The sequence below is a fragment of the Thamnophis sirtalis genome, unplaced genomic scaffold (genome assembly GCF_051295495.1).
Source record: "Thamnophis sirtalis isolate CommonGarterSnake01/CBP01778 unplaced genomic scaffold, rThaSir2_p1.2 scaffold_6, whole genome shotgun sequence".
In the NCBI taxonomy this organism is placed as follows: Eukaryota; Metazoa; Chordata; class Lepidosauria; order Squamata; family Natricidae; genus Thamnophis; species Thamnophis sirtalis.
In genome coordinates, this window is record NW_028261386.1 from 35,853,999 (window position 1) to 35,878,119 (window position 24,121).

General features: G+C 42.7%; 1 protein-coding gene across 1 annotated transcript in view; it reads right to left on the bottom strand.

Annotated features, from left to right (window-relative positions):
* The window catches only part of MSH2 (mutS homolog 2), an 83,451-nt gene that overhangs the window by 55,884 nt on the left and 3,446 nt on the right, over positions 1 to 24,121 (bottom strand). The window contains exons 3-6 of the mRNA XM_087717577.1: positions 22,379 to 22,657; positions 17,526 to 17,669; positions 13,218 to 13,367; positions 5,352 to 5,485 (exon numbers count right to left, since the gene is read on the bottom strand). Coding sequence (XP_087573703.1) covers positions 5,352 to 5,485; positions 13,218 to 13,367; positions 17,526 to 17,669; positions 22,379 to 22,657 — 707 coding nt within the window. The remainder of the gene's footprint in view (positions 1 to 5,351; positions 5,486 to 13,217; positions 13,368 to 17,525; positions 17,670 to 22,378; positions 22,658 to 24,121) is intronic.

Genomic DNA, 24,121 nt, shown 5'->3' on the forward strand with positions numbered 1-24,121 from the left:
TGCAAGAAATATCAAAATGTTATTTTTTGTCCATAATCTTACTTTAATGAATTATAATAATCAAACTTGAGATATATGCACCAGAATTCAATCACCTAATGAACGGTATTTTAGCATTCACTGAGATAAAAATGAGAAGCAGGAGTAATTTTACAAAATATATCAGGGGAAGCTTTTTCAATTAACTAGAATAAGCACTTAGTTTTCTAGTCTGCACAGTACACTTGACAAAGAAGCCCTCTCAGTATTCAGAAGTGGTGCACTCTAGAAAGACTAAAGTGATATTTATTTATTCATTTATATATTTAACAACCATCTTTAGTTTAAAATTCCCATAGCAGCAGATGAAATGTACTAAATAAAACAAAAACACATCAAGCAGGCCAAATTAACAAAATGTTTACCTAAAATTTCAGTCAACAGCAATCTATTTTCCCAGATATAATGTGAGAATAAAAATCAGCAAATTTCTTATCAAGTAAGACCACAAATGTCAGCCCTACTACATAGAAACAGATCAAGAAATCAAGTCCACAAGGTTAAAACTTTATTCAGATTTGCTATAACAACAAAATCTTGCATATCTGATTACAGTATACCTACTACTACTAATTATTAATACTGAAAATCAGGAAAGTATGTCTGAGCCCATTCCCAATGTTATCTGCTATGGACTTAAATTATTCTTATTAAATTACTATTACTATTTATTTTAAATTTTCTTATTATTTAATAATTATTAGATTTTTATCCTGCCCTTTTTTAATACATACTAGTATAACTCAACAAGGGCACCAACATTCCAACTTTAATTTCCATAGAGCAGGGGTGTTAAACGCCCATCCCATCTCTGCAAAGGCAAAAAAAATCGCAATACGTGATGTGACATGATTGAGTTTGACACCTTTGCCATGGAGCCGGTGTCGCCAACCTTTCAGACCTCAGGAACCACTAAATTCATAATTTTAAATCCTGCAGACAACCAATATGAATTTTTTTAAAAAGATAAATAGTATTTAGTGCAATATAAGAAATGCAAATATTTTTTCTGTGGACCACCAAATTTTTTCTCATGGACCACCAGGGGTTTACAGACCACCGGTTGGTGACCGCTGTCATACAGCATCACACAGAATTAATGAAGCTGAAACTCTGCCCACCAAAGGAGAAGAGAGGAGTCATTGGAGGTTGGGGGGGTGGGGGGAGAGAGACCTGATGTTGGGAAAGATTGTAGTTTATAAAGGAAGCAGCATCAACTTGTGACAGCTTCCTAAAATATTGTCAATGCACAGATGGAATTAAGTTCTGAACCAATCAATTCTAAACATTACAAACTTTTTGTCAGATTCTGGAGTAAAGCAACCTCTTTAAACACAAGATAATATATGCTCTTAACAAATCTTGATGCAATATTCATAATAATAAGATTCATAAACTTCTCACATAAGGTCTTTTTTTAAGCCCACATGCTATCTATGTAGGACTTTAAGCCATATTGTTATGTTTTAAAGGAAAATATCTTTAAAATATGAACTTGTTAGTTTTTAACAGGATACTACTATAACTTTCCATCTTCCTTCCATCAGTTTTGCAATATGTTTTTACAAGAGGAAGGAAACAAATGTCTTTCCTACCATATTAAGATGGACAACCATGACTCAGATGATTGAAAATCTCCATAGATATTATAGTACAGTTAAACATAAAGAATAGGCCAAACCTCTATATTAAAATCAGAACTATTGGACTTTTCCTTAAATATCATGCCTGCTTATATCTATTAAAATATGTATAAAATATTACTCCAAGTTATTCCCTTACAATAGCTGCAATTATTCTTTCCAAGCATCCAGGTTTTTTTTACTTTAAAGTGGAAAATAGACTGGTAGAATTCTGTTAAGAAAATAAAACTTCACAGCAAAAACTTTTTTTCAACAATAAATAATAAATTCTATACATGGACATCAATAGATGGACAACAGCAAAATCTATATTTTCTTTAAACATAAATGGAAAAGCTCTATTCACAAATCAAAAACAGAACTTTGTGTCTGACTCAGACCATTAACTCTTGCAAAAATATGACTCAATATCAATCAAGCAAAATATCCTAAAATGCAAAAAGCAAAAATGACATATGTACTGATAAAATGAAAATGACAGAAGGAAAGAAAAAAAGAAACAGAGGAAAATGTGTCCAGCTAAATCTTGAGTTCCAGAGTCCCAAGAAAAGGCAAGGAATTATAGATGAATATTCAAATAAACAGAATATAACAATCAAAGAAGGATAGGAAAATTACGGAAACCAAGATATATGCAAAGGATGGGTATAACAGAAGAAAAATGAAGGCAAAGATGTACTGATAAAAGAAGACATCTAGAACTTAAAGACTAGAGTGTAGACTACCATCAGGTAAACAGCTATCGCTTGCAAAGACCCAGATTCCTCAAAGTCTCTAGTCGTTTAACTTTTGGAGATGAATTTCCCCCCCCCCCTTCCAGTTCAAGGCAAAAAGTTGTTTATCCGGGCTGGTGGGATCCTGGAGAAGATCCTTCTCTGGAACATCTTGGCCCCGATATGAGGTTGACCAAAATCCTATCCTTTCGTAAGGGCCTCAAGAACTTAGCTTGGGGTACCAATGGAGGAGCAGCACAGTGGAGTGCTTAAGCAACAGCAGATCCCACTTCCTCCACAGTGCCTCTGCCCTCCCCATCTATAATTGGATTTTAATGGTTGGTTTTAACGTGTGTGTGTGAGAGAGAGACAGAGAGACAGAGAGACAGAGACAGAGACAGAGACAGAGAGAGAGAGAGAGAGAGAGAGAGAGAGAGAGAGAGAGAGAGAGAGAGAGAGAGAGAGAGAGAGAGATTTTAAGTCCAGAGTTACCCTGAGGTAAGATGGGCAGCTAATAAATGTTATAAATAAATAAATAAAAGGAGGAGACAGATGACATAATCTTTTCATTTGCTTATGGTACCCAAAACATTATTTATCTGCTGTTACTTTTAAAGAATATTTAGTTTTAATAAAACTTAACAGCCTCTGTGAAACTGGAAAGTAAGATTAAATTTCCTACTATGAAACAAAGCAGCACTTCCATATGGATCCCCACATCCTTGCTCAAAGAAGTATAGGCTGAACTACATTCCTAATGAAATTAGTTAGGAGCAAGCAAACTGCGTAACATCAATTCTTTCACACTTGCTTAATTAGATTATTCTCATTCACAGACCTGACCTGGCACCTCAAAGCACCACACATAATTGAAAATGCAATACAAGATTAACAAATGAGTACAAAACATAATAAAATGCTATCAAACCAATAATAAAAGCAGGTCCATATCAGCAACTAGATCAACAGGGCATAATTTGAGGAATGATATGTTCAGAATAGGGTCAGGAATTTTTCTTTTCCCTTCTCCCAAGCTAGAATCACACAATATATCTCAGTACGTAAGACTATTTTGGTTTTTCATATGCAGCAAAGATATTGTTATTATCAAAATGATTTTCATTCCCATAAATAATGACATAGTTTTAAATTAATTCAGATAGTCAATTTTAAGATTGGATTTATAAATCGAATAGACATACATACCACACCTGCACATAGACCAATACAGGTTAAGAGCAACCCAATTTAATTGTTATTCCTGTTTTCCTAATTATCATCTGCAATATAATGTTCTATTTCTTACTCTGAAGCCAGTCATTTCATTTTTTAAATTGTAACAAAGAACTGAGTTCCTAGAAAAGTAGTGGTATAATATATAGTTTATAATAGTAGAACCAGCTAACTATATGGGAGTTTGAATCCAGACTATTAATTGCTTTTAAAACTCAACGATCCCAGCTTAATTTGTACTGTAAAAGGTAATGGGTTAGAGCTAAACTAAACACAAAATAAAGTTGGTCTACATAATGATGCAATGTTTAAATGAGATTCTTAGTCTTAAAATATGGGTTTAATATTAGAAATATTTTCACCATCACAAAAGACAGCAAACTGTAGTGTTTTATTCAAGGTATCAGATGATTGCTGCAGAACACCAAAATTAAACAGAGATATTAAAGTTTTCAAAATTGAAATCTCAGACACTGCCTAGTCTTGTGTCGTTTCAAGATTTCCAAGAGTGAGAGCACCTTGGACTAGTTCCTTTTTTTGTAATCAAGACGTACCTTGAACATTTCTTTTTCTTCAACAATCAGTGAAAGGCCTTGTTCCAAATTATTTATATCATAACTTATGACACGACAACCAGTAAATATAGAGAAAACTAACACCCCAAATAAATGCCATCTACTCTGTTCTGTTAATATACATCTTGTCTCTGTCAACTAACCTACTTCCAAGCAAAGAGAAAGAGAAAGCAAAACTTTATAGAATAGAATAGAATAGAATAGAATAGAATAGAATAGAATAGAATTCTTTATTGGCCAAGTGTGATTGGACGCACAAGGAATTTGTCTTTGGTACATATGCTCTCAGTGTACATAAGGAGAATGAAATACATTCATCAGGAATAAAAAGATAAAACACTTAGTGATAGTCAAGGTTACTAATAAGCTATCAAATCGTACTAGTAAACAAATAAAACAATATAAATTGAAAGATACAAGCAACATGGTTATAGTCATTAAGTGGGAAGAGATAGATACTAGGAAGGAAGAGAAATCATAGTAATAGTCTTAGTAAATTATTTGACAGTGTTGTGGGAATTAGTTGTTAAACAGAGTGATGGCATTCAGGAAAAAACTGTCCTTGGGTCAGTTGTTCTGGTGTGCAGTGCCCTATAGCATTGTTTTCAGGGCAGAAGTTGAAACAATATGTCTAGCATATGAGGATGTGAATTCCCAGGTGGGCAAAGAGACAATGAAACGTAGAAAGTTTGGTCAAGAGGAAGAGAGTTAAGAAGACTCCTCCCCAGCTATTCCCAGAGTGTATCTATGATGCAATAGTTATTTTAATTTGTCAAACTTCTGTCTACAATGAATGACACTGCTCTTTAGTAACACACCCATGTCTTTCTTGGTTCTTGGACCCTGATAAAAGCCCTCATTAACACTCCAGTCTGATCACCAAATTACTCAGAATGCAAATGCTGCAGAATTTAAGTATGTGTCTCCTCCGAGTACTATACAATGTATATGTTATGACTGTGTTTTGAAGCACAAACATTAAATGGTTAAAGGTTATAACTCCAAAATCATGGCAATAAAGCAATGCACTTTCCAGAACAGCTTTCCCCAACCTGGTTCCCATTAATATTTTAAGACTACAATTCCCAGGATTTCTAGCCAGCACAAGCAATTGAGCACTGAGAAGGAATGCATTATTTATTTACTACCTTTCTTCTATTTTGTTCTTATCCATCAATGGTTGTTTGATCCACTGGTTGACTAGCCTTTGCCCTTGAGGTGTTCTGCATTTATTTAACAATCCAGCCAGTGAATGTGTTCCTTGGATAAATTCTGAAGAATCCTGAGAAGAAGAAGAGATAAGGATGTATGTTCTGAAAGAAGGCACTTTTGTGTCATAAAAAAACAAAAGAAGTCTTTACTTCAAACTAAAGGAAGAGAGGAAGCTAAGTTATTGCTAGTCTTTGTGTTTTCAGAAATGATGATCAAAGCATTGCTTCTTTGTTCCAAGAAGGTATATGTGAAATCTGATTCCTTAACACATACTGGTTACCAATTAATTCTCTTTGCAATTTCTATAGACAGTCTGCAGTTTTAACTCAAATTGTTAACCATAACAGTGGGTGTCATTTTGCCTCTTTTTTCTTTTTCTTCCACCATTCTCTTCAGTTCAAGGATGCATGCAAAAGATCAAGGCACAATGGTTCCTTCTAGGAATTGTTCATTGATTAATTAAAAGAAGATTCCTTTATAAAACCCTGACTACTGCTGTCTACAAAATGTTTCAAACTCACATTCTGATCTTAGAACAAAGCAATCCATGTCCCATAGTTCTGCCTTAGCTGATTTTTTTCTCTCTGCTGTTTTAAGTGGTTTATTATTCAAATTAGGAAGAATTAAAAACAAGTGCTTTTCTGGTCACTTCATAAAGAAGGAGAGAAGAAATTAGTTTTAGGATTCTACTTTCTCGTATGTCTGAAAACTTCAAACGTTTGAACTTATTTCAAGACAAAACAACAAACAAATTTGTTAAACTATTCTAAATTTGATTTTTCTAAGCTCAGAACAAAATTTGCTGACCTTGTTTAAACCCTTCAGAAAATAATAGAAAGAATGGCAACAAAAGATAATGTTATATATTTTGCATTTCAATGTTTTTTTCTTTTAAATACAGTAAAATTAAATTTGTCAACAATTTCAAAAATTGCAGCCTACACATTTTAGACATCACATGAATAGATAAACAGAGATTAAATATAGCATTCCAGGAGAAAAAAAGACAAAGAGTAAAACTTTCTTTTCATGCTTCTTTGAACAAATATACTATATCCATTTTAAAAAGAGAAATCAGAAGCCACCTTAATGGACGTCAAAAAATAATCTATTTTTAAAATGAACAAAATCACTTAAAGCTTTGAAATAAACATTAAGCTTCCCAGGGTGCATATGCTAGTCAATATGACACTAAAACAGGGCTGTCAAACTGAAGGTCCATGGGCCACATCCGGCCCATGGGGTGCTTAGATCTGGCTCATGGGGCCACCATGGAAACAGTGAACAACATTGTTTTTTTGTTTGCATAGCCTTATGGAGGCTTATAGAGTGCTGCTGAGGCGGGGGGGGGGGGGGCAAAAAAACAGGCTATTTTTTGCTCATTTCTGCCCTCCCCAGAAAAATGCTGTATTCGATGTATAAGACGCACCCAGATTTTTAGCCTCTTTTTAGAGGAAAAAGACCGTTGGCTTACCTGAACGGTCGTTCTCAGGGCACTGCGAAGAGAGCCCAAATGCTGGGTTAACACAGCCTATCTGCCCTTGGACTGAGTGATGTTTTTCTTGACCACGCCTCCCTTTGCCTGCACATGCTCAATTCGAAAACGAAGGAACCGTCCTGTAATCAATTACAGTCAATACAGCCACATCGTTCAAAATACAAACACCCGGGTGGGTTTGGGCTCTCTTCGCAGTGCCCCGAGAACGACCATTCAGGTAAGCCAACGGTCTTTCTCCAGTGCACTGCTCAGAGAGCCCAAATGCTGGGACATGCCCAAGCTATTGAGTCCCAGGGTGGGGAAGCGCCGAAGCCTCTGGCATTTCAGCCACTCTTTGTAATACTCTTCTGCCAAAGGAGGCTTCGGCTGAGGCAAAGGTGTCAATCTTATAGTTTCTAATAAAGGCCGTGGGGGAAGCCCAGGTGGCCGCTCTACAAATGTCTAGGATAGAGGCCTGGGTTGCCCAGGCTGCAGACGTTGCAGCGCTCCTGGTGGAGTGAGCGGTGGTTCGTCTCGGAGCCATCTTGCCCTGGTGCTCATATGCCAGTTTGATGCAAGCACGTAGCCAACGTCCCACAGTGTGAGAGGAGACCTTGCGGCCCAGGGACGCAGGGAGGAAGGAGACAAAGAAAGCCTCTGACCGGCGGTAGTCCTTTGTTCTCTTTACATACGTGCGCACGGCCCGTCTCACGTCCAGCTTGTGCCACTCACGCTCCTTAGGGTGAGAAGGATGGGGACAGAAGTTGGGCAAAATAAGTTCTTGAGTCCTGTGAAACAGGGAGTTAATTTTCGGAGCAAATGACGGATCAAGTCTCAATATTACTCTGTCCGGGTGAACTACGCACAAATCCTCCCTGACAGAGAGCGCAGCAAGCTCGGCTACCCTGCGAGCGGATGTAATGGCCACCAGGAAAGCGGTTTTGATGGTGAGGTAGCGCAGACTGGTCTTTTTCAAAGGCTCAAATGGGGCTTTGGTCAGGGCCTTAAGCACAAATGGAAGATCCCATGACGGATACCGGTGAACAGTTGGAGGGCTGATGTTCGCTGCTCCCTTGAGAAAGCTCTTGATCTGGGGAAGCTGACTCAGCGAGCGAGAGGAGCCCTTTGCCAGGATGGTAGACAACGCTGCAACCTGGCGTCTGAGGGTGCTGACTGCAAGGCCCTTATCCAGACCCTCTTGCAAAAAGTCTAGGGTCTGGGGGATCGAGGCTGAGGAGGCCTCTATGTTCCTAGTCTTGCACCACCGTGAGAAGGCGGCCCAGGTGGCATCGTAGATTCTAGTCGTAGAGGGCTTCCTGGACGCTTGGATTGTTCGAATGACCTGGTCAGAGAATTTTTGCTTTCTCAGGAGCTCCCCTTCAAGTGCCAAACGGCTAGCTGCAGCCACTGGGGCTCCGGATGGGTGATGGCCCCCTGGCTGAGGGCAATCTTGTCCCGGGGGATTCTCCAAGGTCTTTGAACTGAGAGGCTGACCAGGTCTGCGTACCAGGGCCTTCTGGGCCAGAAGGGAGCCACCAGAATGAGGTCTGCCTTTTCGGTCAGGAGCTTGTTCACCACTTGAGGGATGAGCGGAAGTGGAGGGAAGGCATACAGAAGTCCCTGACCTCAGAGCATTTGTTCCCTCCGCCTGGGGCGAGTGGTAGCGACTGAAGAAGCGTGGGAGCTGTGTGTTGTTGTGTGTGGCAAACAGGTCTACCTGTGGCTTGCCGAACCTCCTCACGATCTGCTGGAACAGGTCCGGGTGCAGGCGCCACTCCGAGTGGTCGCGTTGGCGGCTCAGCCAGTCTGCTTCCCGGTTGCTTACGCCGGAGATGTGATCTGCACTGAGAGAAGCCAGATGACGTTCCGCCCACCTGCCCAGCGCTTCTGCCTCGAGCATGAGGGCCTTTGATCGAGTGCCCCCTTGCCGGTTTATGTGCGCTTTTGTCGCCACATTGTCTGTCATCAACAGTACATGAGCCCCTCTTACTAGAGATGCGAACTTTCTCAGCGCTAGGCGAGCTGCCCTCAGTTCCAGCCAATTGATGCTGTGGGCGGCCTCCCTCTGAGTCCATCGGCCTTGGGCTAGGTGGCCCTGACAGTGGGCGCCCCACCCCAGGAGGCTGGCATCCGTGGTGAAAACTAGTCTCTCCGGCTCCTTGAACAGGCAGCCCTTCCTGACTGCCTTGGACCTCCACCATGCCAGAGACCGGATCACCTTTCGTGGGAGCCGAACCCGCCTGAGTGAGTTGCTGTTCCTGGCCCTCTGCACTGGCAGCAGAAACCACTGCAGCTCCCTGGCGTGAAGGCGAGCCCAGGGAACCACCCCCAGGCACGAGATCATTATCCCTAGGAGCTGGGACAGCTGAATGATGGGTACCGACCTGGCAAGGCTGCAGTGCTTCACTCTGCGTCTCAGGTTCGACAGCCGGTCTGGCGAAAGAAATACCTGGCAGGAGGTGGAGTTGATGACCGCACCCAGGTGCTGTATACAGGTGGATGGTCGGAACTGGCTCTTCTCCATGTTGACAGAGAAGCCATGGTACTGCAGGGTCTGCACAGTTAGAGAAACATCGCGGTGTGCCTGCTTGGTGGTGAGAGAGTGAATGATTATGTCGTCTAAATAACATTCCAGACGAACCGGATGGTTGCGGAGATGAGCCGCTAGCACTGCCAGAATTTTGGTGAATGTTCTGGGCGCAGATGATAGCCCGAAGGGAAGAGCCCTGTACTGGAAATGCTTCCCTTCCGCGTAGAACCTCAGGAACCGCCTGTGGGCCACATGGATGGGGACATGCAGGTAGGCCTCTTTGAGATCTATTGATGTCAATAGGTCCCCCTCCCTCACACAGCCCAGGATGGAGTGGAGTGACTGCATCTTGAACCTCTTGTAAGCCAGATGCTGATTTAGGCTCTTGAGGTCCAAGATGGCCCTCCACCCCCCTGAACTTTTGGGCACTAGGAAGAGGATCGAATAGAAGCCTCTCCCCTGCTGATCCCTGGGGACTGGCTCTAAAGCCTCTATCTCTAGGAGATGGCAGATTTCTGCCCTCATGCGTTCCCTCTTTTCTGGGTTCCTGGGGGTAGGACAGCGGATAAACTTTCTTTGGGGAAAGGATAGGAAGTCCAGGAGAAGGCCCTTGCGAATGGTGTTGAGGACCCACTTGTCCGATGTTATCTCCTCCCACCTGTCGGCATACAGCCGTAGCCGACCCCCGATGGGGGGATCCCTGTGACCGTCACTTTCCCTTACGAAAGGGCCGGGATCCACCACTGTTGTTTCCTCCTCCTCGGAATGGTCTCCGAAAGGAAGACTGGGATTGGTTGGCACGAGCCCCGAAGGATCTGTCTTGGTGCCTATCCCCCCCCTGCCTGAAAGGACCTCTGATAGGAGGAAGGGTGAGAAGATTGCCCTGTTTCCTGGCTCCTGTAGGGTCTCTTACGAAAGGACCCCGCCCCTTTCCGGTCACCCCTTTTAAAGGTTGCCGGAAGGATCTTGCGTTTGTCCTTGGTTTCGGTGACAAACTTGTCCAGGGCCTCTCCAAACAGAAAGCCCCCTTTAAATGGGGCCGATGCCAGCTTCCATTTAGCCTTCATTTCGGCCTGCCAGTGCCTGAGCCATAGGAGGCGGCGGGAGGTGATATTGGAAGCTAGAGCTCTGGAAGAGAATTTTGCTGCTGTCAAGGTGGCATCCGCCGAATACTCGACAGCGGTAATAATCTTGGTTAGCTCATGGCGCCACCTAGATTTCCTGGGCGGGGGTCTGGACCTGAGTTGGCGCAGCCAGAATAGGGTGGCCCTAATAAAAAAGGAGGCAGAGGTGGATGCCTTGATGGCCCAGGCAGACGCGTGTGTTTTCTGACATGCCTTTTCTGACCTCTTATCTTCTGCCTTAAGTCCCTCTAGGAGCTCAGCTGGCAGGTTGGAATTGGAAGTCAGAGACACGACTGGGGCATCTACTTCTGGGAATTTGAGGATTTCCTCCATTTTATCTTCTACTGCATATAGAGATCTATCCCCCCCACTGGGGTTGGTCAGGGTGCCTGGCTGTAGCCACTGGCGCTGTACCGCGTCCATAAATAGGTCTGGCACAGGAATAACCTCGGGAGTTTCTACTGTCTCTTTGAACAACCCATGCTTAAGATCCTTGGAAGTGGAAGCCTGAGAGGCCTCAGGTCTGGAAGTGGGGCCTAACTCTGTGGCCGTCATGGCTTTGTGCAAGATAGACTTGAATAATGACGGTTGAAACAGGCCAGAGAATTTTGGCTTGTCAGGGGTGGGGTTTTCGTCTTCGGAAAGGGCGAAAATCTCCCCTTCTTCCTGCTCAGAACTTGATAACCCAGAGTGAGAGGGGCTTGAAGATGGGGAGGAGGATACAGGCTCCTTAGAGGTGGAGGCCCTAGGTTTGCGTTTCTCCTTTGGGGCCTTGCCCTTGCGAGAGCCCTTGCGCTTAATGCCTTCAGCTATCCCTTGGGAGATGGCTAAGGCAATTACCTCCCTCATTTCATCCGAGAGAGCAGGACTTTTTCCCCTTTTTTTCTTTTGCTTACTGGGCCTGCGCTGGCTAGGCCTGCCTGAGCTGGATCCACCCTTCCCAAAGGGGGAATTCTGGACAGAATCTCGTTCCTCTCCGATGGAGGAGCTAGGGGAGTCGGGGTACCCCCAAGATGCTTCAGGAGATGGATCCCTGGATGCATAGTTATCCCCAGACAAGAATTCACTGTCCCCGGGGGATTGGGCCTCACGATCAGGGGAAGCTGACTCCCTGCTGCGACGGTCTGGGCTAGGTTCTGGCTGAAGGGGCCTTGAAACCTCCCTGGGATCCACTGTGGCTCTTGGAGAAGACCTTTCAAGTGAGCCTTTGTGCCCTTTGCCTTTATTTACAGAGGGATCCAGCTTGCAGCGCTTGCTGGAGGGCCCCACCTGATCCCCTAAGGCCTCCCTGCATTCCTCAGCCATTTCAGGTCCCCACGAGGCCTGGAAGATAGCTGGAGTTGGGATGGGCACGCGCTGGCCTTTGCAGTCCAAAAGCGCTGGCAGAATCTCCAGGAGGGAAGGGCCGCCTTGGGGTCGGATTTCCTTCCTCCCACCGCCCTCGGTTCCCCGAGACTTAGCTTATTTTCCGGAGGGAGAGACTAGCTGGCTTCCCAGACTAGCCCCCAGCCTCCCCGCGGCGTTCTGCAGTCGTTGAGGGCTCGCTGAGGCTCCGTTGGCTGGCTGGGCTCTTCTTGCTGCCTTGTTCCTCGCATGCTCTGAGCTCTGCCGCTCTGCCCAGTGAGTCGGAGCGATCCAAAATGGCGGGGGGTGCGCACGCAGCCGCTTCCCGCTCTTTCCAGCCCTGAAGGTGTGCGAAGGCTCCAGCCGTCGCTGCTGTTGCCGGGCAAAATGGAGCAGGCGAGGGAATCCTAGCAATCCGGCTCACCTGCTTTAGAGCCTTCTCAGAGCCTTGCTGGACTTTTCCTCCCCCTGGGACGCCCCTGTTCCAACAGGGAACTTGGTTTATCCCACTAATTGCTCCCTTGCTAGCCAGCCCCCGCTGTGCAAGCCTTTTCAACCCCCTGCAGTGCTTGCAATTAGCAACAGCAGGGAAAACCCGGCAGCCCTTCTCTTAAAGCGACGGAAGCCTCACTGGAGGCAAATAGACAGACCTGATGTAGAAGCGTGATTTCCTCTATCTGAGAATTTAAACGTGGTCCAAATTGGGAAACTTTTTCCAGCCTTTCTGCTCTTAGACTGGAGCTCTCCCAAAACAGCCCTAACTCGGGCGGACTGAGTTTTCGAATTGAGCATGTGCAGGCAAAGGGAGGCGTGGTCAAGAAAAACATCACTCAGTCCAAGGGCAGATAGGCTGTGTTAACCCAGCATTTGGGCTCTCTGAGCAGTGCACTGGAGAAAGGTACGTCTTATACTCCGAAAAATACGGTATTTGTTTACAGAATTTAAATGTCCAAGTGAATGAACAGCACAATGGAAAAATTTAACAAATGATGACAACTTCTCCCATGTAGTAAATAAAATGAGAAAAACACACAGCAGGGTAACTTTTGTTCTCCATATCATCAATGTTGGCAAGAAGATAAGTGCTAGAAGTGGCTCGTTCTAAAGTAAAGGGGAGCATAAGTCCATTTGGCTCAGAGAACAACCTACATATAAAAATCAAGCTAATTTTTATACATCTTGAATAGAAAACTACCTAAGAACTCTAAGCAAGTTACTATAATCCTTTAATGTTCTTAATGATTGTATCAATAGATACCACATAGATTTCATAAATTACTCAATGTAGTGACAGAAATCAAATATAAGGGCAAGTTATACATCTTACCTGAAAAAGGTTAAGGGCTCTGACAGCAGCATGATCCAGGGTCATATACTGATTAAGGTCAAACGTGGTAAGTTCAAATTGTCCAAAGTTACACTCGTCATTTAACAGTTCTAAGTATTTAATCACTACAGACAGAGAAGCGATGGCAACCTGGAGGATAAAAGTTCAACAGAAGTGTAATCATATATGTATTCAGCCTGTCACTGGGTTATTGGTAGGATTAAATTGGAAGCAATGTGGACAATATAGAGTTTGTTCTTGAACAGCAGTTTTTCAAAATTAAATTATTGCTCAAAGACATAAGTAATTTGCAAATGTTTCGCTAGAAGTTTTTGTAAAACAGAAATAACAGGAGGATCAGATAAATACTGTCTTTCCCTGAAAATAAGACAGGTCTTATTTTCTTTTGACCCCTGAAATAAGTATTTGGCCTTATTTTCAGGGAGGTCTTATTATTTTTGAGGTGCAGATCACCTCATGGCTGTTGCTGTGTTGCAATATTTTCAGGGAGGGCTCATTTTCAGGGGAGGGTTTAAGGGGAAGGCTTAGTGCATGTGCTCAAAAGCTCAATTAGGCTTATTATCCGGAAAAGTCTTATTTTCAGGGAAACAGGTTATCATAAACCATTATTAAATATTATTCTATGAAGAGAGAACTTTCTATAAAGATGGAAGACGTTTCCATGGCATTCAACAAGAATTGCTTTTGTATTTTACCTACAAAACCTAGATGAATTTTTTCTAGGGCAGCTTTCCATAATCCCTAATTTGCTGTGGTATAATCCCCCATCAGATGTCAGACAATATGGGCAGTTCAAAGTGTTGGAAGTCATGCACCAGCACAACTGAAGACTATCTAATTGGGGAAGGTTGATGTTAAAAAACACATGAATATCATTCTATGTGAAACTATGTGGCTGCTTTGCCATTATTATCTCTATTTAGAAACTTCTAATAAATCTTATAGCAATACATATTAGAGCTATGCATCATTTTAAAACTGTAGCAAACATTAAGAACTTGCCTGAAGGAATTTCTCTGACATTCCTTCACAGAATTCAAGTTTATATACTCTTTCTCCAAGAAAATGATTTCTCCAGCATCATCAGGTTAAGTCAGTTCCTTCTCAAGCACTTATGAATTGAATTGAATTGAATTGATTTTATTTGTAGGCCGCCCTTTTCCCTGAGGGGACTCAGGGCGGCTCACAGAAAACCAGGGAGGGGGGAATACAACACTAAGACGACAACACATAATAAAAATAATACGCAACATGCATACAACATTCGGGCGGGGTAATGGTCCTTATCCCCAGGCCTGACGGGCGAGCCAGTTCTTCAAGGCTGTGCGGAAGGCCTGGACGGTGGAGAGGGTACGAATCTCTACGGGGAGCTCGTTCCAAAGGGTCGGGGCCGCTGCTGAGAAGGCCCTCCTCCTTGTGGTTGCCAGCCGACACTGGCTGGCCGATGGAGTGCGGAGGAGGCCTAACCTATGAGATCTTATAGGTCGTAGGGAGGTAATTGGCAGAAGGCGGTCTCTCAAGTATCCAGATCCACTGCCATGTAGGGCTTTATGGGTGATCAATAGCACCTTGAAGCGCATCCGGAGATCGACAGGTAGCCAGCGCAGCTCGCGGAGGATAGGTGTAATGCGGGTGAATCGGGGTGCACCCGCAATCACTCGCGCGGCTGCGTTCTGCACTAGCTGAAGTCGCCGGATGCTCTTCAAGGGCAGCCCCATGTAGAGCACATTGCAGTATTCCAGCCTAGAAATCACGAGGGCCCGAGTGACTGTTGTGAGGGCCTCCCGGTTCAGGTAGGGTCGCAACTGGCGCACCAGGCGTACCTGGGCGAATGCCCCCCTGGTCACAGCCGCTATATGATGGTCGAATGACAGCTGTGGATCCAGGAGGACTCCCAAGTTGCGAACCCTCTCTGAGGGGTATAAAATTTGACCCCCCAGCCTGAGTGTTGGATTAGTGGCCGAATTTTTGGGAGGAAAACACAACAGCCACTCGGTCTTTTCTGGGTTGAGCACAAGCTTGTTAATCCTCATCCAGTCCATGACGGCTTCAAGCCCCCGGTCCATTACGTCAACCGCTTCATTGATTTGGCACGGGGCGGACAGATACAATTGTGTATCGTCCGCGTATTGATGGTATCTAATCCCGTGCCTACGGATGATCTCTCCCAGCGGTTTCATGTAAATGTTAAATAGTAGGGGGGATAAGACCGAACCCTGCGGCACCCCATATTTCAGGGGCCTTGGGGACGATCTCTGCCCTCCCACTAACACCGACTGCGACCTGTCCGAGAGGTAGGAGGAGAACCACCGTAGCACGGTGCCTCCCACTCCCACCTCCCGCAGTCTTCGCAGAAGGATACCATGGTCGATGGTATCGAAAGCCGCTGAGAGGTCAAGGAGGACCAGGATGGAGGGATGTCCTTCATCTCTGGCTCTCCAGAGATCATCCATCAATGCGACCAAGGCGGTTTCAGTGCTGTAACCGGGTCTGAAGCCTGACTGGAAGGGGTCTAGGTAGTCTGCTTCCTCCAAGGACCGTTGGAGCTGGAAGGCCACCACCTTCTCAACAACCTTCCCCAGGAAGGGGAGGTTGGAGACCGGGCGGTAGTTGTTAAGGACAGCTGGATCGAGGGATGGCTTCTTCAGGAGGGGTCTCACCACCGCCGCCTTCAGTGCGGCGGGGAAGTTCCCCTCCCGAAGAGAGGCGGTTACAACCGCCTGGATCCAGCCTCGTGTCACCTCACTGCAGTTAGAAACCAGCCATGAGGGACACGGATCCAGAGCACAGGTGGAGGAACTCACAGCTCTCATGGCCTTGTCCACATCCCCGGGGGTAACCTCCTGAAACTCAACCCAGAGCTGTTGTACTTGGTACATTTTTATGTTAAAATGGCTACTAGTGGCAGTTAGGTGTTAACAGCAGCTCAAAAAAGCTGCTATAATCATTCAAATAGCAAGCTGTAAATTTTTGGAAAGGCTTGGGGAAAAATCTTATTACAATATTTCATTAGTTCAGAACTTTTCCTTTAGACTGGTGCTTATGAATGCTGTTTAAGGAGCAAACTTCATAATGTTTGTGCCTATAGAGAAAGACAGGCATATTTGAGCATTTATTAATTCACCCAAAAGAGGCATTCTTCCCTTCACTTGTAGACTACAATTCTAAAATGAACACACACATTATCTACAAAGTGCACTGCTTGTTTATGATTCATAGCCTTACAGAAATTTAACAAACAGCGCACTGTTCAATTTATAAGATTTTCCATTATTTATAAGATTTTCCATTATTTATAAGATTTTCCATTATTTATAAGATTTTCCATTATTCCTTCCGTTCACTGAAATGTAACAGGCATATATTATCAATGCAATCCAAGAGAAAAAAGAAAAACATGTAGTGAGGGGTCCTTGTTGCTCTCTGAGCTTAGTTGTTTTGTTGCAGGCATTTCATCATCCGAACTAGATAACATCAACAATGATAAAAGGGAGTGGAGTTTGCACTTAGGTTATACTCTAATGGCTTGTCCAGTCAGTGTTGGCAAAGGTGGTTTTGGAGCTTCTTTCACTGCAATGTTTACCATTAGCTTGTTTGGCAATTCCTTGATTAGGATATTGTTTACTTGTTGATCCAATGTTAATCTTGGAATTAATCTATGCTCATCTGGGTGCTGATTGTTAGTGCGGGGTGGGGGTGTTTTGGTCTTTTTGTTCCCTTTTTTTGGCTCATTCTCTCTTTTGCAGATATTGTTTATGTCTGACTATTGATGTCCAATTTGTCAGTGTGCCAAGCTTCTAGAAATTCCCTAGCATTTTTGGACTTGGCTTTGTCTAGGACGGTCACAATTGCCCAATTGAAACCTATGGTTAAATCTGTCCATACGTTGTCAAATTAAAGAGTTTTCATGTCTTCTGACTGCTAGCTAGTGTTCATGGATGTGTTTTGTCAGTCTTTTGCCTGTTTGTTCTTCATAGTGACTGTTGCAATCATTACCTGTATGTTGTAATGGCTTCTGTTTTTTCCTCTGGAGTCATCTACAACATAGAGTTATGCTTAGAAAAATGTTTGTTTTGAAAACATGATTTAAGCATTCATGTATACACACGGCAAAAAAGTGAAGATGAATCTAAGTGTGTTTAATTGTATGTTTTATGATTGATGAGATTGTCTGAGAATTTCTGAAGGATGTAAAAGTTACAATGTTACTGAAGCCAGCTGTTTTCTATTTAAAACTGACATGCACTTCTTTGATTTATGGCACACGTCCATACCCAACTCACTCACCTGCTTATCCATTTCAGGTAATGCTGCACTAGACACATGGTCCTTTCCTGATTGCAACAAACGGTTGAGATCTTGAACAGCATCTTTTGTTGAAAATTCAGTCTTTTTCCTATCTGTGATCAGGATTCCTCCCCTTTGAACCACCTTTACAAATAAAATAATTAGGAAGAATTCCATTTCAGGCTTATGGGTTCAAAACACTCTTAATTGTATTCAACATTCAGCACAGAATACGATAGCATCTTACAAACTTGCCAACTTTATTGAGGCACAGGCTTTTGTGAGCAGGAGCTCACTTCATCAGATACAAAGAATGGGTTCAGTATTATAAAACCTTAAAAGTAGACTTGTAAGGGAGGGAAGGGAGAAAAATAAAGTGAGAAGAAAATGGATTTATAAAAGCAGAGAGTGGAAAAAAAAAGCTCTCAAAGAGGAAGGGTAGCAAATATAGTGACTTAAGAAGTCATTGTCCTTATTCAAGATTTCTATAGTAAATTAGACTTTTCTAATGTACTTTAACTCTATTTTATTGACAAAATTTCACTTGTATCACCATTGCTGAGATCTGTGTGACTGGTGATAGATTGACTTGAAAGAATGAAATGTCTCATTTACAACTAATAATGTAAAAACCTCTTTTCTCAGTTTCTGCTATCATAAAAACTCAATAACTTCCCACTCGTTTTTTTCCTCCATCTTCTCCTTTTAACTCTTTAAAGTCCTTTTAAACCCACTTAAAGCCCTATAATAGCAAATCTAGGTAAGTTGCTGCTTACAAAAAGGATACCCCCCCATAACACTGCTTGTCCAGAAGGTGCTACCAGACTCTATTTTGCTGACAGATTGATACAGACTCCATCTGTACTATAAAATTCAGCATTTTCTTAAATGAAGTTTTATTACTTTTATTTTAAGGATTTTTCACTGTCACCTATTCAGTGTCCTGGACAAAAATCTAGATGATGGGTAAGAGTCAACACCAATTTGATGACACATAATCAATGAAACACTGTCATATATAATCATGCAATTACCTAATGTGACTACCAAAGAATATTAATCAGATGTAACTTTTAAAACTGAAGGGATAAAAAAAGGAACCATTCACATTTATTCAGGCATAGTTCCACACATATAATAAATTATTTCAATATAATGCACACAAGGTTTGGTGCAGATCAAACTTGCATGGTGAGACCTAATGAGAAGCTACATAGTTGCCCATCTATATATTATTTCAAGCTGAATAAGATTGTATATTGAAATATTGTTAGCAGTATAACTGAAGATCTAAATGTAATTATGAGGCTACACTACATGAATAAAGAGTAGTTAGATATTATTTCAGTGAATTGATGTCTCCATTAATAAATTATATGTCTGACACATAATTTACTATATATACCCTAGCATATATGGTACTATATTTATCGGAAGAGCATCAAATTGGAAAGGCTGATGCACAGACTGCAGAAAATAGTAAATCATAATAGAAGCCCATTTTCAAAGTATGCTGAAAGTTACTTTCACACCTAACTGACCCACAAAGGGAAAGAAGAACTTCTAAGGTACAAAGAGAGATACAAACAGCATTGGTAAGGACTAGAGCTCTTGATCACTCAATAACTTTCATGAGTGGCATTGAAACATATCATTTTCACACCAATAAAAAGCCATGGCAATGCACCGCTTAACTACAGGTAGTCCTCACTTAGTAACTGTTCAAAATTCAAATGGTACTGAGCAGACGAACATACAATCTGTACTCAAAAGGTATGGCCGTTGCAAAACTCCTATAATTATGGAATGAAATTTCAAGAAGTTAGCAGTCCGCCCACCATTACAACTGAAGATAGAAGCACTAAAGCTGCCTCCAGCCACCTATCTCTCTCCCCATCTCAACTACTCACCTGGCCCACCAGTAAGGGAAAACTACTGTGGCTCTGGAGGCCCATCACACCTGGGAGGCCTCAACCAGTTACGGGGCCCAGCAGAATGCATAAATTGCTCCACTTATCTTTATTTTTTTTGAAGCTGCTGACAGATGGATCTGTATGTCACCCAGCCTATGAGAGGCACAGCCCTCCTACATAGACCTCCTTGCACCATTCTGCAAACAGGCGCCATTCTCATGGAAGGCTCCTTTTCCAAATGACACAATTTGAAGATTGAGCCTTCTGAAAGATAGGGAGAATGGCCCAGGAGGCTCTTTCCCGCCTTCATTCCTTCTAGCAATCATGTTTTATAGTTTTATAGTCTAGAAGCCTTCCTAGCGATTGTGAAAATGACACCCACTTGCAGAATGGTACAAGCCAGCCTCTGTAGGCATGGCTGTCAGTTGCTACAGACAAATACAAAGGCAAGTGGAGCAATTCCCATGTGCTGCTGTGCCCTGTAACCAGCTGAGGCCTCCTGGGTGTGGAGGGGAAGGGAACAGGCCTGGGCCTCCAAGCCTTTGAGCAGGATTCTGCAGTCAGTGGCCCCGGCAGCTGTTCAAGGGCTCCCTTGCCTGGTGGGCTGAGGAACAGGCTGAGGGTTTAAGGGCCACGGCAGGTTTCTACATGGATGTGATCTCTTGATCAGCCAGGCCTCCTGGTCCATGGCAGATTTCTCACACCAGTGGGCCCTGTAGTTTGCTCAGAGCTTCCCCCATGCTTTCCTTAATTATATATGCAATCATTTTATGACCACAACTGGGAGAGCTGGGGTTACAGTTGTTCAATGAAGCGGTCATATGATATCTCAACAACCACTGACCAAAGATTTCGGACCTAATTATGGTCCCAAATTGAGGACTGACCTATACCACAATTGGGATAGGCAATTCTATCCCTAATCAAAAAATCATGTGGCTGCAGTGGATTTATGTCATTTCTACCACAGTCATGAGGCAAAACACCTGTGGCTATTAAACAAGGCAGTGCTGGTTTCTCCATTGATTCTATGAGGGTGTGAAGTTAAGAACTGCTATCTGCTCTCCTCAAAAGTGCCTGTAGTCATGCAAACAAACTTTCTACCCTTCCTTCCCTCAGGCTTTCATCCATTCCCTAGAACTGTATTCACGGTGGTCCTGCTGCTTGGTTAACTGAGCCACACCCTGGTATTTTCAAGAACATGCTGACGTCCGGAGGCAGCTTCACCTCATCCAGGCTTTTGAGCTCACAAAAACAAATGCTATGACAGAGTGGAGAAGGGGGCAGTGTAGCAGGAAAGGTAATAAGCAAAAGTCTCTACAGGAAAGCATAGGTGGATTTCTAAGATTGATAGCTATTACAAGCAGACAATGGGACTATGACTCAACCGCCAGGACCACAAATCACAATGAGTAGCATATCCTAGTGAAAGTCCTGCCTGGAGCTTGAAGCTTCGTCTGGAACTCAGCAGCAACTTGGAAAAAGAGCAATCACACTGAAATGCCACAACTAGTGTAAAAATGTTTGGAAAAGGAAACGGTTGTATACTTCTTTAAGGACATTGAGACTTTTGTTTGAATGGTGTCTTAACAGACAGAATATAAAGGACTGACTGAGTATTAAAAACAAAGTTATGTGGTAACATCACACTGCAAATTCCGGGTGTTCACCCAGAGCAATGGCCTGTTGTTGGGGAAAGTATGTATTGTAATAAAACATTGTGTACAAGTTTACTACAGTGTGTTGTGACCAGTCTTTGGAGAGCAAACCACCACCAAACTCTGCTGTGATATGCAAACATGGCAAACATGTGACCATGAGACATTGCAATAGTTGTAAATGCACACCAGTTGTAAAGGGCCTGAATCTCAATCACATTATTGCAGGGGATGCTGCAATAGTCATTAAGTAGAAGGACAGGTCATAAATGTGAACAGTTGCTACACAGGGCAATTGCTAAATAAGGCCTACTTGTTCAAGCTATCATGCTTGGGGTCAAATATTTTTCCTAGAGGATTTTTCTTCCAAAGAAAAAGGATCAGATTCAAGAAGTGTCTATGTATTTAATATTCCCACTGGAAAAGGATGCTAAGCCATGATAAGATACCGCAGTAAATATAAACCTAATCTTAATGAAGAGGATGTGTTTATCCTCCTAACTGAATCTTCACAAAATGACTCTGGAGGAACAAAAGCCCAGAAATACCATGCCTACTTAAGATGATTTGCAGTTCCAGGGTCACTTCTTTAAATTAATATATTATCAACAGTTGTACAATTTGGAAATAGTCTTAAGAGTCAGTATTAATTTAAATATTTGCCTTTTCAGTTAACTGTTATTACAGACAACCAATGCCTTGATTCTATTGTTCAGCTTTTATATCTTCATTGAACCAGATTTCAATTCTTCTTTGATATCTGAAAATGTGCTTATGTTGGGGTTTTTGGGGGGTTTTGTGACTAGGATTCATTTTGTTTTTTGACGCCTGGTGCTGAAATACTCCTGTCCATTTAGAAGGCCTTCAAAGTGTTTTTCCCCTAGCCTTAGGCAACTAAATAGCATTCCCAATAAGCAGAAGAGTAGCCAATGACTTGGTTATACTGTGCTATACTAAAGATTCTTTTTTGACTTCACATGTTGTGTAAACTCTGAAAGGTGCACTTTATTCCCTAAAGCATAGGCAACTAAGCCATAGCTTAACATTATAAGTGATTATAGTCACCAATTGAAGCTTTAATATACCCATTAGTTAACCTAATTAGTATGCAGATGCAAACCTACACAAAATAATTATTGATGTTTATTAAGGGAGCACCAAGAACTCCACAACTGAATGAGCTGCTCCATTTTATGCCCATTTTAAGTTCATTACCTAGATGGTTTTTCAGTTTTAACTTCATGTAAACAATGTCTGTGGTTTCAGAATTTCCATGGCTTACCTGCTTCAGTTTCTCCATATCTCCAGCAGTATCCCCACCTGGCAGCAAACATTCCTTTGGCCCCATTTGTATCAACAGTGCTTCAAGATTGGAAAACTGATCATTATCTGCAAATTCAGATACTTCTAATTTTCTTGCCAGTGAATCCACATATCCGACTCCAACAACTTTCTGTCCATCAACTGAGGACAGCTTAATGGCTACAACACCAGCTGAAGAGGACATATCATGGTTACCAAAAAGAACATCCTCAAATTGAACAAGGTTGCCTGGAGAACCCTATTTGAGGAAAGAATAACACAGGAATATTAATTTACATACAAATACAGCAATAAAACTAACAAAAGATCAGAGTGGATAAAAATCAATGATTTTTTTAAATAAAAAAAATCAGGTTTTTTTATTTAAATCAGATTTCTTATTTTTATCAAATTTATTTTAATCAAATGCTTTTGGAGTAAAAATCTACCATGTTTCCCTGAAAATACGACCTGTCCTGAAACTAAAGCCTTGCCACATTTTTCACGTGGGCAAAAATATAAGCCCACCCCCGAAAATAAACCCCCTGGACAACCCCCCTCTCCGGCCAGGCAGAGCACTGCTCACCGACATAGTGGTATCCTTAAGGTGCCAAGATGCAGGAGCCGGGGGGGAGAAAGGCACTCACATTGCTTGGCGCCTTCGGGATACTGCTAGGTTGGGGAGTGGCGTTCTGCCTGGCCGGAGGGGAGCTCAGCTCTCCCTGCAGCAGCAGCCGCCACCGCGCTCCGAGCATAACGTCTTCTCCAGTTCCAAACTCCAAAACTCGGCTACCGAGTCTTCCAGCAGCGGCCGCTTTAGGAGTGCGCTCTAAGGTTATGGGCTGGCTGCTGGAACTCTCTGTAAGAGAGTCTTCCGGACAGAGAGTCTTCCACCAGGGTCTAAGTGAGAGGAGGCAGGGCAAGCAGTAAAATTGAAAGTAAAACCTTCTAAGCAGCTTATAAATATAATATTAAAGAGCACCTGTCATTTCAGATCCATCATGGCAGTGCCTGTTAGTGGGCATCCACTCACCTGCTCCCTGCCACATCCCTCACCTTGTTGTGTCACTGCCGCATCACCAGCCATCCCATTATAGTGAATGAGACTGTCGGTGAGTCAACAGCGGGTCAGAGGACAGTTGCTCTTTAAAAAATATGACTTAAATCAAGCCTTTTTACTAGTGATTTAAATCATGATTTAAATTGACTTGATTTAAATCAAATCCACCCTGCAAAAGATTAATCAGGATTTTTCTATACATTTATTTAAATTATCTGATACAATATTAAGGGGCTGCTAATCAAGAGCACTATTATTGCAATAGCTCCCTTCCTCTCTCTCCCCTCAGAGAAGAACTGCGAGACTAGAAAAATATATTTCAAGTCAATAACTTCAATCAGTGTATTTTGTTCATGATTACACGGCTTATATGTCCTCTTTACTCACTGATTTCTTCTCATCCCACAGAAGGTCCCTGACTTTAGCCCCACAAATTTAGTAGTTTTGGAAAATAAGCTAAACTTTATCTTATTCAGAGATATGACCTAAATGTTCCTACCTCATGATTCCTGAAAGAGGAATCTCTTTGCTTTTTTTACCTATCTATTCAGTCTGTTGTTTCTCATCAATTTCCATACATGACAACTTCCTGTAATGTGTATTTAACTTTGTGGCTTAATAAGGGAACCAAGAAAGTTACTATGGTTCCACTCCCAAACAGTT